This window comes from Stegastes partitus, unplaced genomic scaffold (assembly GCF_000690725.1).
Source record: "Stegastes partitus isolate 25-593 unplaced genomic scaffold, Stegastes_partitus-1.0.2 Scaffold364, whole genome shotgun sequence".
Taxonomy (NCBI): Eukaryota; Metazoa; Chordata; class Actinopteri; family Pomacentridae; genus Stegastes; species Stegastes partitus.
Genome location: NW_007578095.1, coordinates 449,993 through 474,428, shown reverse-complemented (window position 1 = coordinate 474,428; position 24,436 = coordinate 449,993). Strand labels below are relative to the sequence as shown.

General features: G+C 42.2%; 2 protein-coding genes across 3 annotated transcripts; both read right to left on the bottom strand.

Annotated features, from left to right (window-relative positions):
* Positions 1-4,377: 4,377 nt before the first annotated feature.
* LOC103359309 (amyloid beta A4 precursor protein-binding family B member 2-like) lies at positions 4,378-12,125 on the bottom strand. The gene is made up of 7 exons (XM_008284575.1): positions 10,865-12,125; positions 9,986-10,182; positions 8,620-8,763; positions 7,769-7,854; positions 7,576-7,636; positions 5,289-5,435; positions 4,378-4,509 (listed from the first exon to the last, which is right to left on the bottom strand). Exons 1-7 carry the CDS (start codon positions 12,123-12,125, stop codon positions 4,378-4,380), a joined length of 2,028 nt encoding a protein of 675 aa, XP_008282797.1.
* A 3,703-nt stretch (positions 12,126-15,828) lies between these two features.
* On the bottom strand, positions 15,829-23,968 carry dele1 (DAP3 binding cell death enhancer 1). 2 transcript variants are annotated; one of them, XM_008284573.1, is made up of 12 exons: positions 23,797-23,968; positions 22,497-22,614; positions 21,886-21,988; positions 19,942-20,086; positions 19,590-19,796; positions 19,408-19,490; positions 19,185-19,278; positions 18,908-19,050; positions 18,213-18,371; positions 17,428-17,520; positions 16,842-17,001; positions 15,829-16,703 (listed from the first exon to the last, which is right to left on the bottom strand). In XM_008284573.1, the coding sequence occupies exons 1-12, from the start codon at positions 23,825-23,827 to the stop codon at positions 16,447-16,449; spliced, it is 1,593 nt and encodes a 530-aa protein (XP_008282795.1). In that variant the 5' UTR covers positions 23,828-23,968; the 3' UTR covers positions 15,829-16,446. The 2 variants fall into 2 exon arrangements, with proteins under 2 accessions (XP_008282795.1, XP_008282796.1); XM_008284574.1 differs by having other exon boundaries at positions 15,829-16,700.
* Between the last annotated feature and the right edge of the window lie 468 nt (positions 23,969-24,436).

Sequence of the window (24,436 nt, the reverse complement as noted above, 5' to 3'; positions counted from 1 at the left end):
GATATAGACCTATGACTACATCAGTTCAAATCCACATGCAGACACGCACACATACATGCAAACATGTGCACGGGCGACCGGGATCGTGCACGCAATCAGACTTGCTGAGTGCTCCAGATATAGCTTCATGACTTCATCGAGGAGCTAACCCCTCCTCCCCCCGTCGTCCCACCCTGTTTAAGAGACAGGGGGACTCATTCATATTGAATCAAGCTGAAGGAGAGAGAAAGAACATTCAGGACGAGACTGGGAATTCTCCTTAGATAGATGGATAAAGAAAGAGACAGCAGATGGAAAGAGAGATGATGGAGAGAGTAGAGAGAAAGGGATCTTCCATGTATGCTTTTAGAAACTGCTTTGGCTGTAGCTTATGTGTTTAATTCTTGTGCCCGCCTTCTCCTTTTTCTCCCGTCTTTCTTAGTCAATTTCAGGCATTTAAAACACAATAAACAAAGACAGCTCTCTTCTTTCTATCACCACCTACCAGCTTCAATCAGTTAACAACATTACCCGTCTGACTTTAAACACACAGACATGCACACACTCATACAAAACTACTTCACCAAGAGTGGACCATCGAGGTACTGGTCATTTTAAAGAAACAAAAATTAATACATTTTCTTTTTATTTATTTATTTTTCCTCCTACAATATAACTGAGGGGTTTGGTGCCAAAGCAGGCCAAACCGCAAAAAGTCCAAAGTTGAGTTTTATGCTCTTTTAATAAGTGTTTATGGTCGACTAGTTCATGGCAGAGTGGTCCAACCAACAGCCCACAATACAACTTTGAAGTTTGGCCAATAATGGTTTTGGCATGAAAATTTAGTGTCAAACTGGGCCAAGCCACAGGAATTGCTGACCATTATATTGTGGGTGCAGGTAGTTGCCTGTGTTTGCGATTCAAGATGGCGGGCAGCGCAACCTTAAGTCCCGTGAAAACTCAACTCGTAGGTACATAAGGTGAAATAAAAACTTAATTAACCACCGCCAAGCATCTGTTTCTACCCCATGGTCCTCAAAAGTATCTCTAGTTCTTTATAATGACCCATGTAAACTCTTCTGTGCTGTTTAACAAACCTCGAATCAGTTTTTTTTCTCAACGAGCAGAAAAGGTGTTATGGTCTGCTTTGGAAGTCAGCAAAAGGAAAGGCAAAATTAAACCTGAAATAAGTCATCACAAAGTAGCTGTTTCAATCTCTGGACAGTGTTGAAATATCTTTGAATGCATATAATGACTCCTCCAACAACCATGATTGTTTTAGCAACACAAAATTTTGACCCCATTTTCCTCTAAAACTCGTAAATGTGGTTTGGCCCACTTTGGCACTAACCCCCTCAACTGCACAAATACATTTGATTTACCTTAAAGAAAGCCAAGAGGGTCATGCACTAAATAATATTAAAGAGTGTGTGGGCACTTAATTAGTGTATGTGGATTACCAAAACAATGGGTATTATTAATATACTGCTATGAGAGTCTTCATTCTACTCTTCCAAATATTAGATGTGTAAAAGTTGGGGTCTGTGCAGGTCAGTCACATTCTTCCATGCTAGAAAAGGAACCATTTATCTTTCTTTTTTTTCTGTTTCTGAAGTTGTTACAGATTTTTTAAAAAGAGAAATAACATTACATAATCAGACCAAGCAGGCCAGATGCTATAAGGAAGGTAACAGCACCACCACCAAGACTGATCTCACAGCATCAGTCCAAGACAAAATAACTACCAACAAATGTAAAAATATTGCAACACAAAAAATATTCCTGACTCAGCTATCAATGTGGGAGTGCACTCATACAACAACCACTTACACTTACATATTAAATAATAGTCTTTCACATTTAATATGCTGCTGTGCAATGAGCCATGTGGATAGAAATGAAGATAAACCCACCTACATATGTGGAAGCAGACAGATTACAACAATAACAAAATGACAATCTCCAAACACAGGTTGCAAAGCTTCTCTTAGTTATCCTTTATACGCATGTTAAATCAAAAGTGCAGATCAGTCCAGCCCCTTTCACCACATGGATCACTATACATTTAACTATGTAAACTTTTTTTCTTTTCTCTTTCTCTGTCATATATATAAGCCACTCTGTACATTCATGTTGGAAGTAGAAAGAACTACGAGGAACAGCTCCAGAGCAGAAGTACACATGGACAGCGGTGTCTACATACTTTGGAGCAGCACTGTATGCTTCTCTGGATGAACAAACTTTGACTACAGTGCACTCTAGTGACAGGACTATGCAATTCCAACCTCTGGCAAAGTAAACTCCTGTCTCAGATACAGACACACACACACACACACACACTCCATCCTGATGTCTACTGTGGGATGCTATAAAACGATTTGCTGCGTACATGGAGGGCGCAATCTGGTTAAAGAGTATCAGATATCCTCTGAGTCACACACACACTCCCAGTCAGGGTAGGATTACGTGGCTCAAAGCTATCCGTGACCTGTGCCTTTTAAACAGAGTGCATCAGGGAAAGTGTTGTTGCCTTCAGGATTGTGTCCTGGTTTTGATTACAAGTATTGACAAACTGGTGAGTGCAATATCAGGCTGTAAACAGTGTATCATGACAAAGCAGTTTGGAGGATTCATGTCATCCACAGAATCCCAACTTTCCACTCTCTCAGCGCCTCACAAGAGTCAAAGTGCCAAACAAAAAAATATAAAAAATATTTTATCCCACACACAATTTATCAGCTAAAACAGTAAGCAGTGAACAGGCCAGTGTCGCTGTGGATCTGGTGTATCAGGAAATAAACTCTTAAACTGGTGTTAAATTTTATCATTAGATTATTTTAATTATTTATTCCTTCCAAGCTTTTCTAAAACTTCTCTTTAATGAAGAGCATTTTTGTATTTATGTTCTATTTTTGTGATGCACGATGACATATGTGATGTGACACTCATGCAAGGTGAAGACAAATTTCTACTTCTGCGTTACAAAGGTGGAAAGTAAACCATGTTCTAATTTTGATCGCAGTACATCCAAAGTCCTGAGTCCAAAACCAGGCAGAGGGAGTGCAGACTGTTGACTGCAGATTTTAAGGCGCTGGTGGGAGGAAGAGGATGGAGAGAGTGGAAGCTGTAATGTCATGAGAGAGAGAAAGAGATGTAGTGAGAGAATAAAGGATAAGGGGGAGAGCCATCCTGGGTCAGCCCTCCCCTCTTCTTTCCACTACACGCTTTATCCATTACCGCCGAGAGAGACAGCCACTGAAAGTTTCTCAATCCTCTGAGACGGGAGAGGGCGGAGGGACTTTCTTTCTTTCTCTCTTTATCTCACTCACACACATACAGCTAATGTTGTGCTAGAGTTGCTGTTGAGGGTACTAAAAAAGGAGAAAGGCAGGAGGGACGGGAAGAGGAGTGGGAGGGTGAGAGGGATGCTGTGTGAGAAAGACTCCAGCAGCACTTAAAACACGAAGGCAGAAATAAGAGATAGACAGAAAGACATCGAGACAGGAAGAGAGAAATAAAATAAAAAAATAAGGTAACAAGCAGGGGCAAGTGAAGTGAGACCGAGCCTTTTACACTGATGCTATTTTAAACTCCATTTTCACCCGATCCCTTAACAGCTGATTACACATGTCAGGACCAGACTGTTCCTTGGACTGCAGCACTTTTCTCATTTGTCCGATTGCTGTGTGACACATAGTGAGTCTCCCACAACTCTCAGCTCTTAGCGGTTTAGCATTTATTATCTCGGAGAGATTTTCACAGGACTTTGACACTACAATAGGGACGTTGTGTTAAGCTTACATCTGAACAAATATGCATTCATATCTCATTCACACTGAAGGTCTTGTTAATGTTTCCAGATGTGTACAGGGTTTGTGTGAGTGTTTGAAGTGGTTGCTCCGTGGGTTAATGGAAACCCTGAGGGGTCCATACCAATGAGGGTTTAGTTTGGCCCCCTCCCCATTAGCAGCAATGCTAGCCTCAGCACACTGTCAGCTCAATAGTAAAAGGTTAAGACCGTGGGACGCTGCCAAATGACTGAAGGGCCCAAAGGTCCTCAGTGTGGAACCGAAACATCGAGCAATAAGAATAATTAGGGTGTTTTGAATCCACTTTGTGCAAATATGGGCTGAATAATAATGAGGCGGATTCCATTCTCTGATGATTTGCTAAAACTCCTGATTCAGCTTCTGACAGCGTGAATGCTACACATGTGTTTTGTAGAATGTTACTGTACAAGGTGTGTTACAGGATGCAAATGTCTGTTTAATCTACATGTTAGTGTGTGTTTGTGTTTCATTTAAATTGTGGAAGAAATACATCCAGAATTGCTAAATCAAATAGATACATTGCAAACCACACCAAAATGGTTTCATAAAGGAAATCTGTAACGTTCTCCTACCTGTCATGGTCTCGGCCAACGCCCCAGACACGGATGCTGCTAATAGGCTGAGAGTGGAGCAAGCTGCGATCGTCTGGGTCAACAAGGGTCAGCATGCGATCCTGAAGCACTAAAAGCATCCCTTTACCCTGCAAGATAGCAAGTAAAGATGCACTGAGGCTGTGGTTCACCAGCTGGAGAGAGGTCGCTAGACGATTTAAGAACATTTATGAAACACAAGTTATATACACTTTTCCAGCTTTTCTCTCTAAATGTTTTTCCTATATGACATAATGGATAGATTCTAGTATCTTTCTGACATTGAATAAACCAATAAAAATTATTTTCTGTTCATCAAAATTACATATTTAGAAGGTTTTTTTTCATGTAAATAATCCTGTCATGCTTTAGATGTAACTCCGTATGTCCTTGAGAATGTGTGGCTCTATGAATAGTCTCCGTCAGCCTGTCCACTGCTCACCTGCAGCTGGAGCACACCAGCTTACCTTCTAATCTTGTAAAATTACACAATCACAACTTGTATTGGAGCAACTGGGCCACATATGTTCAAACCAGAAACGGATTCTGAACAACAGTGAGAAGATCAGATTGTACAGGTTCAGAATGGTGATGTAGTCATTGTCTTTCTCTCTATAACGTTAGTAATGTGAGAGTAGCAGATAACATGAGCCTTCAGCTTGATTACATAACTACACAACTAATAATGTGTTGTAGTGTTAGATACAGGCTTGCAAACAAAACAGGCTCTACTCATTGCCTCCTCCTTCCTATCAGATTTTTCATTCCACTTACACACACTGATGTTTAAAGTGAGATATCTGATCTTGGTTTGGTGGAACTTTTGTATAACTCAAAAAAATAGTCATGCTGTATATTGTATATCACAAGTGCCTGTTGACACACTGACCTCTCCCCAGACGCCGGCTGAGTCCCGTATGTCCCTCCTGCAGTAGGACAGCTGTCTGATGCAGTGGTGGACGGCCACACTGCTCCTCCCCTCACACAGGTCCTGCTCTGCCATCTCCACCCAGCCCAGAGATCGCACTGGAAATGACTGGGAGACACACACACAGTAATTCTAAAGGTTCATAAGGGTACTTCAATCCCTTAAGGATAACGTTTAGGAAATTAATCCATTTTAAATGTAAACTCAGGTCTTTTTTGTCAATTTGTCATTTTGTATAATAACAGTCTACTTGACAGAACGATTGGTGAGACCTGACATTGTAACATTGCAGCAACAAAGCTGGATGGAGCAAGAGGTTCAAGAGCCACATGATCTAAAACAATGTTGTTTAGGGATAGAGCTGGAATTAAATGTATGCTGTGACATCTGCAATAACCAATGGTTGCGCAGGAAAACTGTGTGTTTGCACAACTAAAGCAGGTGTGACAAGTGAAGGATGCCGCTCTGTAAAATGTGATGGATAAGATCAATCTCAAATAGGTTTTACTGATTTGGGGGCAAATTTAAAGCCTGTTTGATCATCCAGCTGTTCATGTTTCTTCCCTTGTTGTTGAATGTCACCACAGATCTTAGCATTCAATGCAGTGAGGACAATATTATTAAAACCGAAAAGAAAGCACGGCATACAAAATATATACACATCCCAAAAAATATAGATTAGTCAAGTAGCAATAAACCATTGTTGTTTTTTAACACTTTACAGTGTGCTTTGTGCTTTAAATTGATTCTGGTTCTGATCCTAATTTTAACCCAGGTAAATGGACATGACATGCACAACACACAAACTGTAACTCAGATGTACAGTAGGTACAGTGCAGTACACAGCAGCAGATACTGTACCATCACGATCCACCAGAGTAGTTTGACATGAGGGGGCAACACATGAAATATGTAATACTGTGTAAGTGCGTGTGTGTCTGTGTATGTGTGTGTACATATGTGTGGCTCTGCTGTGTGCGTGTAGACTGCCTCAGGCCAACAGCTATTACCGTCCTCTCTGCCTTTTCTTTCTCTCTATCTACATCAAGGAGCTCAACACAAGTTCTGTAAAAGGATCAAGCAAACACGCACAGCAACACACACACACACACACACACACACACACACACACACACACACACACTGACCATGATGCTATTCTCTCCTGGTTTTTATTCCTCATTAAACTTTCACACATTCTAAGCTCATAAATGAATCCCCACACATCTCCTCTTTCCTTAGAGGTTTCTGAATATCTCATGCTTTTGTTTCACTGGAATTTTAATTCTTAAGAGTAGTTTTCAGCTCTTTGTGATTTAACTGTATACTTCTTTAACAAATTAAAAAAAACACAAAAAAAGAAAATGTATATCTTATGTGGTATGTTTTTGATCTAAAATACGCTGTAACATTTGTCTTTATTTTGCTGTTTGTAAGTTCACAGAACTTCCATCCAACTCCCAAATTCTTATTCTTTTTCGTGTTTTTCAGCTGTATGTTAAACCTTTTTGCAAAAATATCAGCCCTTCTGTTCTTTTTCTAAACCTACACATGAGAAGTAGTTACCCAATCCATTAGTTTATTCATATATCTGCTTCTAGTTTCTTAGTGATTGTCCTACACCTCTGATGGGTGAGCTTGTCTTTATGTTAGTCTTCCACGGGGAGGCAGCTGAGACGTCTCTGAATGTAGACACTTCACAGTACCTCAGTTCACAAAGTGACCACTGAGTGGCACTGCAACAAACAGGGAAGGAGCCCAGGGTACCGCTGAGCAGGTTTATTACGTAATTGCAAACAAAGCCTGGTGACTTCCTCACTTTAACAAATACACAGATTGCTGAAAAACTGATATTTTGCTCCTCAGATGTTATAAATGTTGACAGATAGTCATTTATAGATGACATACTGGGTACTAGTATGATTTAAATTGTTTTAATTCATGTGTCAGTCTGAATGTATGCAAAGTCTGGACCACAGGATCTGTGGAAGCTGCTCTAACTCATCACAGTGTCTTGTCACATTTTTCAGTTGTGATATTTGAATCTATGCAAACATACAATTGGTGACTTTTGACAGTAATATGTTTGTATAAGCAGGTTAGCAGACTTTATACCGGGGCTAAGGCTGTATTCAGTATCTTAACATTCATGATTGTGTAAAGTAAAAATCCCATCATTCTTTGTCACAACATTATTTCAGATGATTCTTTAGTGTGTTGCTGTTATATGTTCTTGTTATTCGCTCACCATCGCTTCTGGATCAGAGAATGTGCTGTTCAGGTCCACTGTCTCCAGCTGGGCAGGAGGGCTGCAAAGAAATACCAGACATAACAAACAGTGACCATAAAGTCATATTTTAACCACCAGTACATAATAAACATCATGTCTTATACAAAATGTACATGTTTCTTGTATCAGTACACCTGTCTGTTAGTATTACTTGAGTTTAAGTGATGCATAGCGGAGGGTGGCCCCTTCGAATGCCTTCAGACTGGGATCTGGATAGACTGGATAGTCCTTCAGCTCCTGGAGGAAAAGACACAGGCGTATTTAGAAAAGGAAAATACTATCTGTTGTAAAAAAAAAAATTAAAAACTAGAAGATCTTGATGTTTTTTTTTTTTTTTTAAATCTCATTTGCTTCATAATAAGTGAATAGGATATTACTAATTTTAACTTAATATGAGAGATATTCATCTTTGTTGGATATGCACTTCAAACCGACCTGGACAGACATCACTTTTACTGCCACATTAGAGACACATCAATAACATCATCCAAAAAGCTGGACGACAAATAAAAGTTTTTGGAGCTCCTGAACAATACCAAAGTCAGCATTTACTGTACTGGAGGAATATGTGCAGTGGATTAACTCTTCTCGATTTGTAATTGCAATTTGATGACTGTAGAGTAATTATTGGTTTGGGATTTTGGTGGTAATTTTGGATAAAAAAGTGAGTTTCTCTGGATTTTGAAAGGATGCATTCCCATTCACACCAAAATTTATCAATGAAACCCTTAAAATGTCACAAAAATGCATCTGAACTTTGGATGCTAACCCTCCTATTACCTTTACATTTACTGACATCTTTTGTCCTTGGGGTCAAAGAAAAATTAAGAAAAAATATCAGAATTCAAATTGTGAAGTTTATGTGTAAATAGCCCTTTAAATAAAACTGAAAAAAATGATTTCAATCACTTATTTAGAGATGTTAAACATTGAATGGGGTCAAATCGACCCCAAAGATAATAGGAGGGTTAATAAGTGAACACCCAAACAAGCATGACGTACGTTGGCTGTGCAGGTGGTGCTGTTGAGATTTTGTCCAGAGAAGGTGATGTCATTGGAGAGGGTGGAGGAGGGGGAGGAGGGGGAGGAGCCGGAGGGTGAGGGTACCGGCTCCACTGAGCTGTCAGATATCAGACTGCTGGGGCGCTGTGGGGGAGAAAGAGGGATGGAGATAAAGAGGCAGAGGGTGGTGCAGGAAGAGAGACACAAAGGGGATGTTGGGTACATCCCTGATCACCAACAGCTTTCCTGATATCTTGGACAAAGACTGTATTTCTGCCAGTTACACAACAAACCTTTGACATGGAGGTTCCTCTCTAACAAAGCTATACAGAAAACCAGTGAAGTGCTGCTCAGGTTGCTGACTAAAAACTCAAAGTTTCATATTTAAATGTTTTTTTCTTTGAACATAAATTCCTTGCTGCCCTAAAATGGCTTACATTTAACTACACTGTTGCTTATTTTAAAATGTGCATTTTTTTAAAGTGTCCATCTCCCTCTCCATGCACCCTTCCACTAACTGCTGCAGCTTGAACACACCAATCTATACACAACTTTGCGGTAAATCTATGCTGCATAATGGCAGGTTCTAATAATGGAGTGATTCAGCCATACATGTTTGATAACCAACTCTGAGGAAGGATAATAATAAAGAAAGCCGCACCCTTCATGCTGACAGAATTGATTCCTTTAGTGTGTTACATATGATGTCAATGAAATGAAACGCTTAGCCATGGTGTTAAGTACACATTACATGCATGTTTTCTTGCATATATTTTAAAAAAACAAACGCCATATAGACATGTTAACAAAGTAAAAAGAAAAAAAAAAGATGTTTTACTAGAAGGGGGGTCATTTGGTTTAATATATTTTTTTACACTTGTGTCACTTGGGTCATTACAAAAAAAAAAAACCTTCTGAAATTTGATTTTATAATATGTTTGGCACAACAAGTCTAACTAAACTTCTGCCAATTAGCTTTATCTGCAGCTGTCAACCACGTCTCACCAGCAACTTGAGATTACTCGGCTTTCATGAAAGTTACTGTGTATGTGCAGGTCTCATCCTTGTCTCCTGCATAGTGAACATTTAGCCTTGACGAAATACTACACTTATATGTGAGGAAAACAGAAACCGTTTGAAAACATCTCTCTTCAACAAGTCTGTCAGTCGAATTATTAATAATATTCAATAGAAATAAATGTGTTTCCTCTCTGGGGACTGAATATGTTGACAAAAAAATTATAATAATGATAGGTTTGACAGAAAATGCTAGTGCTCAAAGAGCTTAACTAGGTTATACAGCCAAGTACATGTAAAATAAAACATAAATGTCCATTTGTGTTTGGCCTGTGGTGACCCTTCTCACCTCACTGGGTGGTTTGAGCGACTCCTGCATCTCCTGCTGTGGTTCGTGGTCAGTGTTGGAAGAGGTGTGCTGGTTGCTGGAGGCAACAGGTCGGTCGTACTGGGTAGTGCCGGTGGGAACGTGCCAGAAATAGACCTCTGATGAATCCGAGATTTCCCGCCAGCCCGGGGGCAGGTCTCCTTCAACCCATACATCTGCTGAGGGGTGACAGCGATACACAAACACATGAATATATCACACAACACATACTGCATATATGCATGCTTGCAAAAAAGGCTAATGATCATGAAATACTCGCACTGATGAGGCCAGATGCACACAAACGAGGGTGGACAGGGTAAATTTCAGAGATGGTCAGCCTGTCCCTACTTAGTTTCTGTTGTCATAGCAACTCCGGGGCTCATCCCCTGTGGTAGGACACAATGCGCAACAGCCTCTCTCCCTTCCTCTCTCGCTTGCCCGTCTTATATTTCTCTCCATACACTCATGTTCTCTATCTATTGCTTTGTCATACATCCTCGACAATCATCTCTTACTCAACCCAGCCCTGCTTTTCTCGCTTTGCTTTTTTTTTCTCTCTTCCCTTTTCACACCCTGCTATCTGCAGTATCCTATCCTTCTGTCCATCCTAATAACTCTCTGCACCATAAGGTTGCTCACGGGGGCCTTAAAGGTTCCAGCAGTATTGCTAGAGTGAGTGGCTTGCTTAAGAAGAGGCTTTTGGTAAATTTCCAGATCAGACAGTCTGTAGGAGGTAGAGAGACGGAAGAGGGGAGGAACGAAAGGAGGGTGTAATTGAGGCATGATTAAAGGCTGACACAGATATGCAAATTTTAAAAACGAAAATCAGATGAAAAGACTAACAAACGCATATCGAACCTCTCTCCTGTGGACTCTGTGGGGAGGGCGTCTCCTGGGACAGAGTGGTCCAGCTGGAGTCTTCATCCTCCGATGGAGTGTCAGGAGTCAGATCCATTCTTAAACCCACTTTAGGGACCCCAGTGTCTGGTTCTGGATCTGGCAGGGCAGGTGGAGCCCTGTTCCTGGTCGGGGTGCTCTTCTCTGCTGCTCTGGCCTGTTTAGGGGAAGACGGTGGGTACTGCTGCAAAAACTGGTTCTCGTTGTTGGGGTGCAGCTCCACCTTGATCACCCGGGGTTGGGAGCTCCGAGGGGGCTTTGCAGGACTACGTGGACTAGGCTGAATCTGGGCACTGAGCTCCTCTTTGAGCTGAGCTGGAGCCTGGTTCTGGAGGTGGTTCTGGTTGTCTGGCACCCACTCTGGGCTGTTGGTAGAAGAGGAGGAGGTGGAGGAAAGAGGGGCTTCGACCACCACTGGTAGCAGAGGCTGTCTAGGTGTTGGTGTGGGCTCATCTTCCTCTTCGTCCACCTCCACCACGGGCTCCACCTCTTCCTTCTCCTCCTGGCAGCTCTGCTTGTCGCTGTCCTTCTCCTCCTTCTGGCTCTCCCTCTCTTTGGCAGGACTGGCCTGCTCCTTCTCTGGGGAAGGCTGCTGCTTCTTCTCCTCCTTGTCCTCTTTGTTCCCCCAGCTGAGGTCCAGATCCCAGCCCTTCCCATGGTACTCCAAGAAGCTCTTGGTCCTTCTACGAAATGGAGGCAGCTGTGAGTTATCTTTCCCAAATTCTAGCCAGTCCGAACTGGGATTATTGATGAGATCATTGTGAATCTTGCCCTCTGTATTGGCCCTGCTCAGCTCCAGCTGCTGGCTCTCAGCTCGTCTCTGCATGTTGGCTCCATTCTTGGCCAGTTTGGGGTTGGCTGTATTGAACAGCGAGGAGGAGGAAGAGGAGGAGTAGAGGGCAGAGCTGGAGGACGACTTGGTGGGGAGGCCCCTTCCTCTGGTTACAGGTTGGTTTTTAGACGACAAAGCCAAGTTGTCACTTATCCCCATGACGCTGCGCACGCTGGTCATCGTGTACCTCTGACGGCTCTTCGGCAAGGTGGCTGAACTTCCTGTTTCCATGGACTCCTTGATGACATCGCGCCCAAGCAGCTGGTTGTATGACGAGCGAAGGCTGAGGGAGGTGGGAGGGGTGGCGGAGGAGCTGCTGCGACTGGCCAGGCCCACAGTGGAGGGGGAGGAGCCAGAGCGGGAGAGGGGAGGAGTTTGTACGGACATCATGGCTGACTGGGAGTGCACTGCAGTGATAGTACTGATGGAAGAAAAGACAAAATGTTATAAGTCGAGTGAGACACTGAAGCAGTTCATATTAGATTGATGGAGATACCAATATTGACTTTAAGAAGTTTCTCTCTCTTTTTTTGGGACATAAACACATAATTTAAACCATATTTTATTACATTTATCTTCTAAGCGTGTTCTTTAAAGTGACAAAGATTTTTATCAAGAAGCCTGGACATTATTATTGTTTTTTGTTTTAAAACATACACACAGAATAAAGCAATATTCAGGATATACACCTTTAAAGTTTTTTCTTTAAATGGACAAAGACATGTACCGGGCAGCCTAGACGCTTTATCAGACAAATTCCTCACTTTAATTTCCCAGGGGTCAAAAACACTCCTTGTTTGGAGCCCATTCCACGTCCACTTATCTCTATGGTTGGCTAATGTTTAGTCTCTGGGTAAGTATCTTTATAAAAGCTAGACTCTCTGGACTCTTGGCTGGCAGGCCGTCCCAAAAACTACTGCAATATTAATTGGAATAGAACAGAACAGAATAGAAAAAAACACGACCATCTCCCTGACATCATCACAGATGGGTAACATTATCAGGATGAGATGTTCAGCACAGTGTCGCTCATTTGCATCCCTCTGATCCTACAACCAAACATAAAGCCAATAAAACATCTCTCTGGCTGCAGCTCAACCAAGCTTTTATCAGTGCACTATGGGTGCAGATTCTTTTCCAGCCTCACGCCCCTTTTACACATAAGGTGTCACTGTTGAAGTGTTAAAAAACACTGCATCAAAGTCATGAATCTGGAATGCATTTGCATGATATCAGGAGTGAGTCAGACCCTCGATGTATTCAACCAGGACTGACATTCAAAGCTGCAGCTGAGCAGTAAGCCGGTCTGTGGGGAGGAGAAGTGGCAGGCAGCTCCTGCTAACTAGCTAACCGTGTCTCTTTTATCTCTGGGTGGATCAGCTCTGTGATGCTGAATACAGACAGATGGGTAGCAGCAAAGACAATAGCAGAAAATCATTATTATCTTAAGGCATGATACATATATGGCTTGCATCACTACCACTCCTGTTTTTAAATGATTTCATTAGGCTGTGGAAAGCAGGTTAACACCTGAGCACAGATACTGGTAGGAAAACAGGTCCACACACGCAAGCATAACGTACAAACATCCTTTCAAACGATCCTAAACACACACACACACCTCGCACAATGCTGCAGTCATCACCAGTGCCTTTTCTCAGAAACATGGAAAACTCTAACACAGCAGATTTCAAAGCACGACAAGATCCTGGGAAAAGACGAAGGCAGGGTTTTTAGAGCGAACAGAATCCCTGGACAGAGCACTTTGCTCATGCGGGGCCCCTATCGGGCGCTCCTCTCCCTGGGTGGTTGTCGTGTTGTCCCTCTGTCACTGAGCCAGACAACCACAACAACCTGTTTGTGCTGAATCTGCGCTCGCTCCCCAGGCCTGTGACTCAGACACAAAAACACTGTCAACAGGTACAAACTACCTGCACCGCCTCATCTGAATGCCGACTACTGTCAGCCGGCAAAGCTCATCCCTTACGTCATTTAAATGTCATGCAAATCCAATTTTCGTGTTATCTCCTTAATAGACTGTACTGTTGCCTGTAGGCTCAAATAATTCCTCTGAACTCTTTGCCCTCATGAATGCATAAACACACAAGTAAAAGACAGAAAACCTGACATTTTGGAGATAGCAGCCTTTCACCAGACAGCTACAGATTATGCCATGAGTTTTCTGAAGCTGAAAATCACAGCAAGTATGTTGCATGACTCAGAGGCTGAATTACACATCCTGACACAACCCCGAAAACTGACAGTGAGTGATAAGAAAACAGCATTTCAACTCCCCATTGTCCCTTTTTTTTTTTCATATTGTGTCTCAGCCGCAGACAAACAGGGCCATCTCAGACAGATATGAGGGCCTTTTCTCTCTTTCTTTATTTCTTTCCCCTCCAGCAATGCAGTCAGGTCTCTATTAGTTAAACAAAGTGGGGCAAAGACAGGATGTGAGCGTGGAGGAGAAAGGATGGTTATTAGAGGGAGAAAGTGAGCGGAATGACACAGCAGTTTGCAGGACAGTGGGGCACAGTCAACACACAGAGGTAGTTAGACTGTTGTCCTCAATAAATCTGTTGTTCTCCGTAACAGCAGAGGTCATTCATGAGATGCACCAGATTTTTAGTAGCGGGTCACAGAACAGCAGCAACATGTATCCTGATAAAACTGTTATGTCTCAGTCTGTTCAGGCTTTTAAAAAAAATCCTGTTGCTTGTCTTGCTTGGATGTGCTGCATTATAGTAAATAAGTGAGACTTAGTGGCATGACATACAGAATGAATGAAAATAAAAACTTGTTGACACATAAAATACAATGTTCCTTCCCTATCTTTGCAGCAAGATGTCAGAACAGGATCCTTATCTGCTCTGGTTGTTTATATTCCCTGCTCACCTTGTAGATACAGGGCTTACAGACAACAGTGTTTCCACCTGAAGGTCAAAGAAAGACCCTTTTCTTAAGACTTTGCATCAATAACAGGCTTCTGAGATTAGACAGTGTCTAAATACTGTGAGATAAGGGTGAGAGGAAACCATCTTTCATCAACTTGTAATGGCAGGCCTCTTTCCTCAACTCAGAGCTGCACCCACTGCTTTAGAAAATGAAATGCAACAGATGAAAGCACAGCCAGGGGAGAAAATGAACTTGAAAAAGTCGATGATGTCATGGGTGGAGTATTAGCTCCTCGTTTCTTGCTGCCTCCTTAATAAACTCCCTCAGCGACACATCAGAAACAGCCCATCGTTTAAATCTTCGCAGAACCGCCGAGGATGGATAACAGGAGTTTCCAAATATTGCTGAAGCTGATTTGTCAATATGTGAAGAAACGCAGCAAAAACCTTTAGCATCCTCCTCTCTCTCCTTCTCTCTCTCTCCCTTTCTCTTTCTCTCTCCAGCCCCAGCACCGCCACCGCCGCACTGGGAGGGGAGAGCATCCCGTCGAGAGCATCTATTTACATCCACTCACCGCTTCGGTCAGCCTCCGGGCTTTCTGCGCCTCCCTTCCCACGACGACGCGCACAGCAGCAGTGAGCAGAGGCCGAGGTCAACAGCCGCTTTTAAGCGCCAGTCCGCCCGTAGCTGCAGCCGGCCGCCCGTATCAGATCACATCACATCATCTGCCCTCCCAGCCCGGCTCGGTGCTCGCTGCTGGCGGCCAAAGCTGCGCTTTCTCTCTGCGCCAGAGGATCCCGGAGCGGAGCGGCGCGGCGCTGTGGAGCTCCTCAACCCAGCTGGCCAATCAGAGGCGCGGACGCAGGGACGCTCGGCGCACGGAGGAGACGCAACCACAATAAATCTACCGGTGTTATTTTGCAACTCAGGTAATGAAATCACACATCATCGGACTCTTACGTCATGCATTAGTCTGAGGAAACGTGAATGGTTTATAGAGCCGCACCGGGTTTTAACATATCTGCCACTGAAACACAGATGCAGCTTCACTTCTGTGTGGATAAATATTTGATGAAGATTGACTCAGTCTTGTCCTAAAACCAATGTTTCCATCTGTCAAGTTGCTGACATCAAGCCCTGATTATACTGTAGCACTGATTACCTATTTTTTGAGGAATAAAAAAGCTTTACAACAGACTTTTGGGATGATTTTTTATTTTATTTTGTTAATATGTGCGCTTAACAAAAATACAGCCTCTTCTCAGTGCATCATAATTCCCTTTGGCATGTCTGGTTAACAGTTTGGGCTATCACAAAGCATGCAGTAGTGTTTTCTGAAATTGTACTTCTACCATGAGAACAATTTCCCCTAAAAACATAACATACCGTTTAAGCGTAAAACATAAAGCACTTTTGTTGTGTTATAGTTGACAGGCGACATAATTGTATTCTACGTCTTTTTATGTGATTTATTCCACATTAGTTTGCAGAGAAACAAGTAACCCAAAGGCACCTAGATCACATTTTTTCCATGTACTGGAGAACTTATATCACAGGAAAGCTTATATGAAAACACCACGATTGAAAGCTTCTCCTCCGATTCTACACATAATATTGTAAAACCTTGTGCTAAACAGCTCTTCCATATATAAAAAACACCATACATTTCATGTACACTCACATATCTGACCAAGTATAAAAGCCATTCACTCTAATCCAGACTTCACAACACCTAACACACTCTGACCTTTGTCTTTGAGAGACAATTCACACCTTGACATACATTCTCAGTTTGGCTTGTGCCGCCTCTGGACCTCTATCCGACCCCTACAGTCCACTGGCAGGTTCCTTTCTCAGTGCTGGTGGGAAGGAGGTGAAGAGGTGTGGAGGCCGACGACGGAGGGACGCACAAGCTCCCGGTGCTCCAGGAGTGAGGCAGCAGAGGCGGAGTTTTGGGGAGACCGGTAGAAAAAAGGACACGAGTGGCCAGAAAGGAAAGCGGCTGCTGGAGTCGACGGTCGTCTACAGAGAAACACGGAGCTGAACGGATGGAGCGCAACATTGCGTTTTCTGCTGGAGACAGAACAGAAATCGCATATTATTGCTGCTGTCTTGGCTCATTAAAACCAAATCACATGCAGTGTCATCGCTAACAAATACACAAAATGCTGTGACTAACACAAATCTTTCAAACAGAGCATGTGTACGTACCCTTACTGTATGTGTCATTAAGAGGTGTTATTAAGCTCTTTGCTGTCTTGTTGCCTGCTTGAGCGGCTCGTTTGTAGAATTCAACTGCCGTCCTCAAGTTCTGTTGCACCCCCAAGCCGCTCTCGTAACATTGGCCCAAGAAGAGCAGGGCTGTGTTGTCCTGAGCAAACAAACAAACACAGGATTAAAGTAATTTAACCTTCGAGGCCAAGCATTTAAATGTGCCTCGGAAAGAACTTGACGTTGCTTTTACGCAGAGTCAAACATGCAACGTTATATTATATTTTAAAAATCATCTCCAGGAATTTATAGACATGTTTAGGAACAAGACTCAACACTGAAACATTCAAGAAAACTAGATCTTAAGTAATTTCTAGCAACAGCAACTGATCATAAACTTTATCACAACTGCGGTAAAAAGTTGAAAAAGTAATGTGAGCAGTGATGTTTTAATTATTAAAAGTAGGATATCATCAGGATATCCTTTCCCAAATGTAACATGATGGAGATATTGCACCAGGAAGGGAGGAGATCCCTGATACAAAGCCACTAATAAAAGTCTAGAAGCATCTAGAAGATCACTCACTCCGCTCTCTGCTGCCATCTTCAGATACTCGACAGACTTGCACCCGTATCTCACTGGATCCTGGGAGTAGACCGAGGCCAGGCAGACCTGCGCCTGAAGAGGAGGAATGGAACGTTGTTTTAAACCAATGAGGACAAACCAACATCAGCTGACAACATTTTTCACACACAAAGACAGCAATAAGTGTGCTTGAATGACAGTAACAGAGGTGCTTACTGAATGAATCCATTCATGTGGAATTTCAGGCTGTTAAAGTTCTCAAACCATTTAATACGACAACATGCAGGTCATTAGACTTGTGATACAGTTTTATGACTCTTATTAGTAACTTGCCACATTGAAGCTGAGGCAGAAAATTGTGATAAAATGCAACTATCATCTTTAAACGAATAGATTGTGATATGCTACAGGTTCGGTTTGAGTTCAGGTAAGACGAGACGATTAAATTGTAATTTTTCTCTCTGCTTCTGGGGTCTCTCTCTTTTTTAAAAAATATTTAAATAAAAATCTAGACTAATAGGTACTATAGTACTTTTCGTCCGCCCCATTCAAGCAAACAACAAGGCACAAAAAGATGTCTTGTCAGGCTTTTATATTCTAACACTAAAACAAATAAGAAATCTCTTTTGTATTTTTCAAGTCATGGTAGAAACAGCACAGGTGTTTCATTTAACTATTCTACACTATTGACAGTCTGTGTTAAATGGTACTTGTATTTCTCTGTATTACAGTTGCAATTGTATTCTCTGAACGAAGAGTTCATCATATTTTGTCATGATTGCTACCTTGGTGAGGCCGGCTGCAGCAGCTTGTTCCAGGAAACTGATAGCAGTGTCCAACTCATCTAAACTCTGGTGCCCCCTACTGGTCAGGAGCAGCTTTGCGTAGCGATACTGAGCTTGTTTGTGGCCACCGGCTGCTGCTTGCTTGTAATAATACAGAGCCTTGGAGAAAAAAAACACAAGGGGATATTGCGACAGTGCAATTACAAGTGAAATATGATTAAGATAAAAAAAAAAAACTGTGTCACTGCTGGAGAATGGTCTGGCTGCATCTTATTATCATAAGGTGTCAAAATGCTCTAGCTTGCTTGTATTTTGTTAAAGCTATGATCGTCTTCGGTGTTACTAAAGGTCCAGATGTAGTGAGTGTGCCACTACAAAATAGCGTCAGAGGGAAACTTAATTTGGTGGACATGATTGGGAAACAAAACTTTTTGCATAACAGGTGGGCAATCGTGCAAAAACGTCCCTGTTAATGTTGTAGCAGTCTTTGTAGATCTTTGCAACCATTCACCAAATAAGCCAAGCAGGACTATGTTACTGTAAGATCAAAATCTTTGTTTCATACAACTTTTTCATTTTCAGTGTGTAGACTGTATGCATAGAGACTGTGTGAGTCGATGAGCTTTTACATCGACTCACACGGCTCTTACAGTGTTTTATGTATTTTGAAGACCTGCACATATACTGTGTCTCACCTTCTCAATGTCCTTGCTGACTCCTCTGCCTTTCTCGTAGCACACACCTGTGTTAAATTGGCCTTTACTGTAGCCCTGCTGAGCTGCTGCTAAAAAACAGGTGAAAGCTTCCTCATAGTTGTCTCTCTTGGCACTCTCTATACCTGTTGTACAAAGGAAGAATAAGATGTTTGCTATCAATACGAGAAAAACGGAGAAAATGCAATCTGAAGTGCAAAAGCCTGCAAAAATGATTTAACTAAAATTGTCTCAAGTGGTTGAGTCAATAAATCATTACCGATGACATTGAGGATAACAGGAACACTAGTGTCTCCGACATGTCTCAGATTCAGTGCTGCTTCTGCCAGCTTCTCTTCATCAGACAATATGTTCTAGAAACACCAGATAAAACAATACAAATCTGATGATTATCCATCATCTCAGTCAGTACTTTTCCAGGATAAAGAAAGAAAATCTCTTTCAGATAAAGTACACACAAATTAAAAGAGGCTGGCTTTTACCTCTTCTTTTGCATCTTTTTCCTCTGTAGTCTCTTGGTTGGCATCATTCTGCCGAGGACAGGCTGCTGACAGAAGCGATTCTTCTGTAAGGCAGGCAAGAAAAAAATATCATATTCCACTCCAACAAATATTAGGTTAACAGAATCTAAACCGTACACATAGCTATGACAAACAAAACAAACCTAGTATAAGCGAATCCTGGGTAAGGAGTGCCCTCTGGTGGTCAGAGATGGAGCTTTCAGCACTCAGATGGTCCTGCTCACTACTGCTGCTACTGCTGCTGCTGCTGCTGCTGCTTTGAGCTGAACTCTGATCGTGGTTCTGTCTCTCTGGCACCTCCTGCAGACACAACACATTCGTTCCTCTGGGCAGGACATCGCGTCTCGATACTGCAAAAATCAGACAGAAACAACAAAACAGTGTCAGGATTCTGATCACACAAAATTCAAGGAAAAAAGAAGTTTGGGGTAGAGATGGTCAAGTGTGTGTTGAGGATCAACCCCCTGCAGGTCTGTTGATGCTAGAAGGACTCACAGATCTCGAGCAGGATGCGATAGCCGCATTTCTGCAGAGTTGAAGTTGCTGTCAAGGTTCCAGGGGTCGGACTGGGTTCAGTGCCTGAGGAGAACTGGGAGTGGATCCTCCTGCAGATCTGCATGAACAGAACTGTTGCTGTACCCTGTGGAGAAACATTAGATCCACTGTCACAAGAAGATCTCCTATGCGAGATGTGCACCACTACTGCAGTTACTAACATACTATATATTAGGGGTGTAACAAATACACGTATTCGTACCGAACCATTCGGTACAGGCCCTTTCGGTTCGGTGCAGACGTGCACCACGGTACGAAAATTTTAAGACTATTAAGAACGGCCAATGTACAGAATTGTTTCAATTGCGAAACTTTAAATCTCATGGTGCCCACCGTTGTGGTGGACCTTCTCCGGCTCACAGTTGCGCAGTATTGCGGAGCTAAAAACAAGTAGGAGTTTCCAGTGGACCACAGGATGTGATGGACCGTTTATGCTCCTGTCGGCGCTGCCTTGTCAGCTCGGTCTGTATGGCTAGCGAATGGGATGGCTAATGCTAACAACAACAACAACAACAACAAGCCAGAGCTGGAAGACGCTCCGATGTCATTAAAATCACCCGTTTGGGATCACTTTGGTTTCCTGGTGAAGTCCGAAAAAGGAGAAAAACAAGTCGACAAGACGAAAGCCGTATGTCCACACTGTGAAGCGGTCCTCAACTATGCATCCGGCAACACGTCAGGCTTACACACTCATTTGAAAAGACAGCATCCAAGCGTAACATATACATGCAGTAGATTTGCATTCATGTGTTTCATGCATAAACAGTTCTGCTGAGCATGTTTCTTCCTGCCCTTGTAACATAGTCGCTGCAGGGACCCAGATTTTTGGCTGAGCATGGACAATTATGTGTACTTGGGTCTTGAGATGACAAAATGTTTTTAATATGCTTGTCAAGCAAATTTTAAAGTCAACTTTGAAATGAAGCAAAAAAAAAAAAACAACAACAAAAAAACAAAAAAAACCCAAGAAAGCGAATTAGGCTTTTTTCCATTAACCACTTTGGAGTGAATAAACGAGGCTGCGGAGTGTCATCAGACAGCAGCAGTATGCAATATGTGTCCTTTGGTTGTAATAAACAGATCAGACGATGCCGGAAACTGAACCAGTTATTTGCCAGCAGCTAAAAAAGAAAAATTAAGAAGAAGCAGGAACAAACACAACTTTAGTGAACTGTAAGTGAAAAACGGTGAGGGGTCGACAGGATTGTTTTCAATCAGTCAAGATGTAATCAGTCTTTTATGCCAGTCGGTGTTGACCATGTTTCATGCTGTATGAAAGTGATGAAAGCTGCAGCATTAGCTGATCAGCCATGTGAGTTAAAAGTTTGATGTCATAGATTATTTGAAAAATCCTCTTGCATTGCATCTTTTTCAAAAATCTCAAAAACTAGCATAAAAAACTTTTTGTGAAACTAAGTTTTCCCCAATTTTGCATTCTTCATTAACCCTTTTTAATGCTTAAAAGTACAGCTAGACAGTAGATTCTCCATGACACATTCATACTTTGCTGTGTCTTTAACAGCAGATACCATGTGGGACCATAAAATGATGCTGCAGGCATCAATCAGTTTGTTGTACACTCAGAGCAAATATGCAATGTGTATGTTTGTAGAAAATTGTATAGATGTGCACTGATGGTTGTGCTAATGTATTGTCATAAGGATTTAAGTAAGTTATTGCAATGAATGTATCCAATGCTAATGGCTGTCCAGTAGTGCATGATGTCTATCAATCCTATCAAGCTCCATTCCTCTAGTCAGTCCAGACTGTTGAGTCCCTTAGTGAACCTGCTGACATCTGTCTTCCAGCTATTTATAGACAAATTCTAAAAAACTGAATGCATTCGGATATTTGGATTGCAAATGCAGCAATAGAAAGACATACCCATCCCACAGCATCCAGGGCTGTGTAACGTGGAAGCTCAGTGTAGCCAAACTGAAAAGTCCTCTGCTTCCTCCTCCTCTCTCCATCCTCCTCTTTCTGAGAGCTGCAAGAAAAACAGCACAAAGAAAATCCAACATTTGTAAATATTTTTCTATTTCCTGTCGATTGTGAGGCTTCACAGAAATACTCTGTTTGAGACAGATGGCTTTGTTTCTGTTCTCTCGACTTACACTGTTTATACACACACGCGCACACACACACACCTACACACCTACACACACACACACACACACACACACACAAGTTGCTGCTGGATGACGCAACCAGCTGAAAGGGAGACAATAAGGACAAAGAAGGTTCAATAATGGGGTAAAGGAACAACAAAGGACAGAGATGAGGGTAGTCTCCGAGGTCTCACCTTAATCCAAACGTTCTCTTTTCATCACCTGATAATATGGCCGGCAGTTTGAGTACAAAGAAGTCCTGGCATCAAAGTGAGATGCTCAAGGCTTTTCTCGTATGTTCCTTTCTTCTCACTTTCTAATCTTTTGTGTCAGACCAGCGCTGAAGTTTGAGCAGTGAAAATGAAAGGATGGAGGTGTTGAGAGTACCTGCTGTCAGAGGAGTGTCGAGAGGTGGAGAGGACCGCCGAGTTGTTGATGACCTCGTCCTCCACATGGTGGTTCTGGGGCAGTCGCAGGGAGCTGCTGCCATGGCAGCGATGCAGGACTGAAATTAGGTGGGATGGAAAAACAGCAGAAATCAAACATTAATGTCCAGTGTTAAAAAGTGTCCAGGATGGTTAGATGGTTGAGTCTCCTCAGAGCCACTAAACAGCCTCTGTTATTTAAAGTTGTAGAAATCGAAGTCAGACAGTCTTCAGTTTTAGTTTCATTGTATGCAGGTGAGAGCAACTGAGAAAAACTGCTGCACTTAAACTCCAATATACATATATGATGTAAACTTTCCTTTTAATTTAAGTTGAAGTATATACCTCTCTATACCTCTTTTTTGTTTTGTTTTGTTTTGTTTGAGGATAGACAAATTTCCCATTTTTGCATGTGTAGCTGATCAGGTGACCAGCACTGACCCATTCTTTTGATTGTCTTCAATTCAGTATGCTTTACATGCACGAATGTCATGTTGATAATTTCGCCAAAGCATCAAGGAAAGCCTCATTCCAAAAAAGGAAAAAGAACAACTGATACCATTTTAAGTGGAATAACGACATATTATTTAGTTAGTTATGTTATTATAGCAAATTCCAATTCTACTGTCTTATCCAGAGATTGAGTAGATCTTTTGCCATTCTCATGTTATTTTATCATCCTATTCAAAGTCATAAAGTCATAAACATTTTTACAAATTCAGTACTGCAATCAGTTAATATTTGAAAAGTGATAAGAAATTACAATATAGGTAATACAGTATAATATAGCGAGATATGCAGGAGTACTCCTAAATGTGGCAGTAATACAGGCCCACACTGTACCAACCATGTGTGTTTAGGATCCACGCAGGTGATTTAATGCAGGAAATGTTTTGTGTATAAACATTGTGACACTGTAATGTGTATTTGCGTGTTTAACAGCATTACAGTTCGGTCCTTGGCATGTTTAGTGACACTGAATGGTCCGAAATAGGTTGTAACAGCTCAGTAACATGACCTGACTGCAGTGGACCAAAATAAACCAGCGGAGCAAAGTTAAGACAAGAATCGACTTCATTTGCTTTCAGTGGAGTTCAATATACAGCTACTGACAAAAGGGACGCGCAATGAACGGCGTTAATGTTTTAATAAAATGCAACACATGCTAATAATGCTAATAATGAAACCGTGTTCAGACACAACAAACACGTTGTTAAAAAAAGGGGAGGAGGACTTTCTCCTGTCGGTAACGCTCCACTCACCTCTTCCAACAAGACTTTGGACCCTCCACATGGTTCGTCTTTCACAGCAGCTTTATCGCTTGTCTCCGACCGGGCATGTTCACGGTGTTAGCGGGGTGTCCGGTCCCGGGACACAGGCCGGTTCTGGCAGGAGGTTCGGTTCCCTCCGGCAGTTTCGATGGAGGTAAATACAGAAGGTCACGAGACGCGTCGGAGGAGCTCCAACCCGGAAGTGGGGTGATGTGACGTCAAAGCGAACGATGGAGATGGGCGTTCAGTCTCACAGCGCCTCCCTGCGGCGTATGGAGGAACTACAGCATCACAGTGTCCTGCAGGGCTTTCTAGGACTCTTGTTTTTCATGATCTCTTTCATGGGCCACACAGCATGGTGCCACTTGTCTATTCCAAGTATTAAGTAGCTCTTCTATGGAAGAGGTACCGGCAACCCCCCCCCCCCAAAAAAAACAAACAAACAAACAAACAAACAAAAAAAACAACTATCTTACAGTTTTGAGTAGAATGAACCAGTTAAATCCTTCAAAGCTATAACTTGCTCTTTAGAAAGTACTAACTGGGTGGAATAAACCTTTAACACTATACATACTTGGCTATAAAGTAGCATTTTGGAAGAATAAACCTTTAAAAAAAAAAACAACTTGTT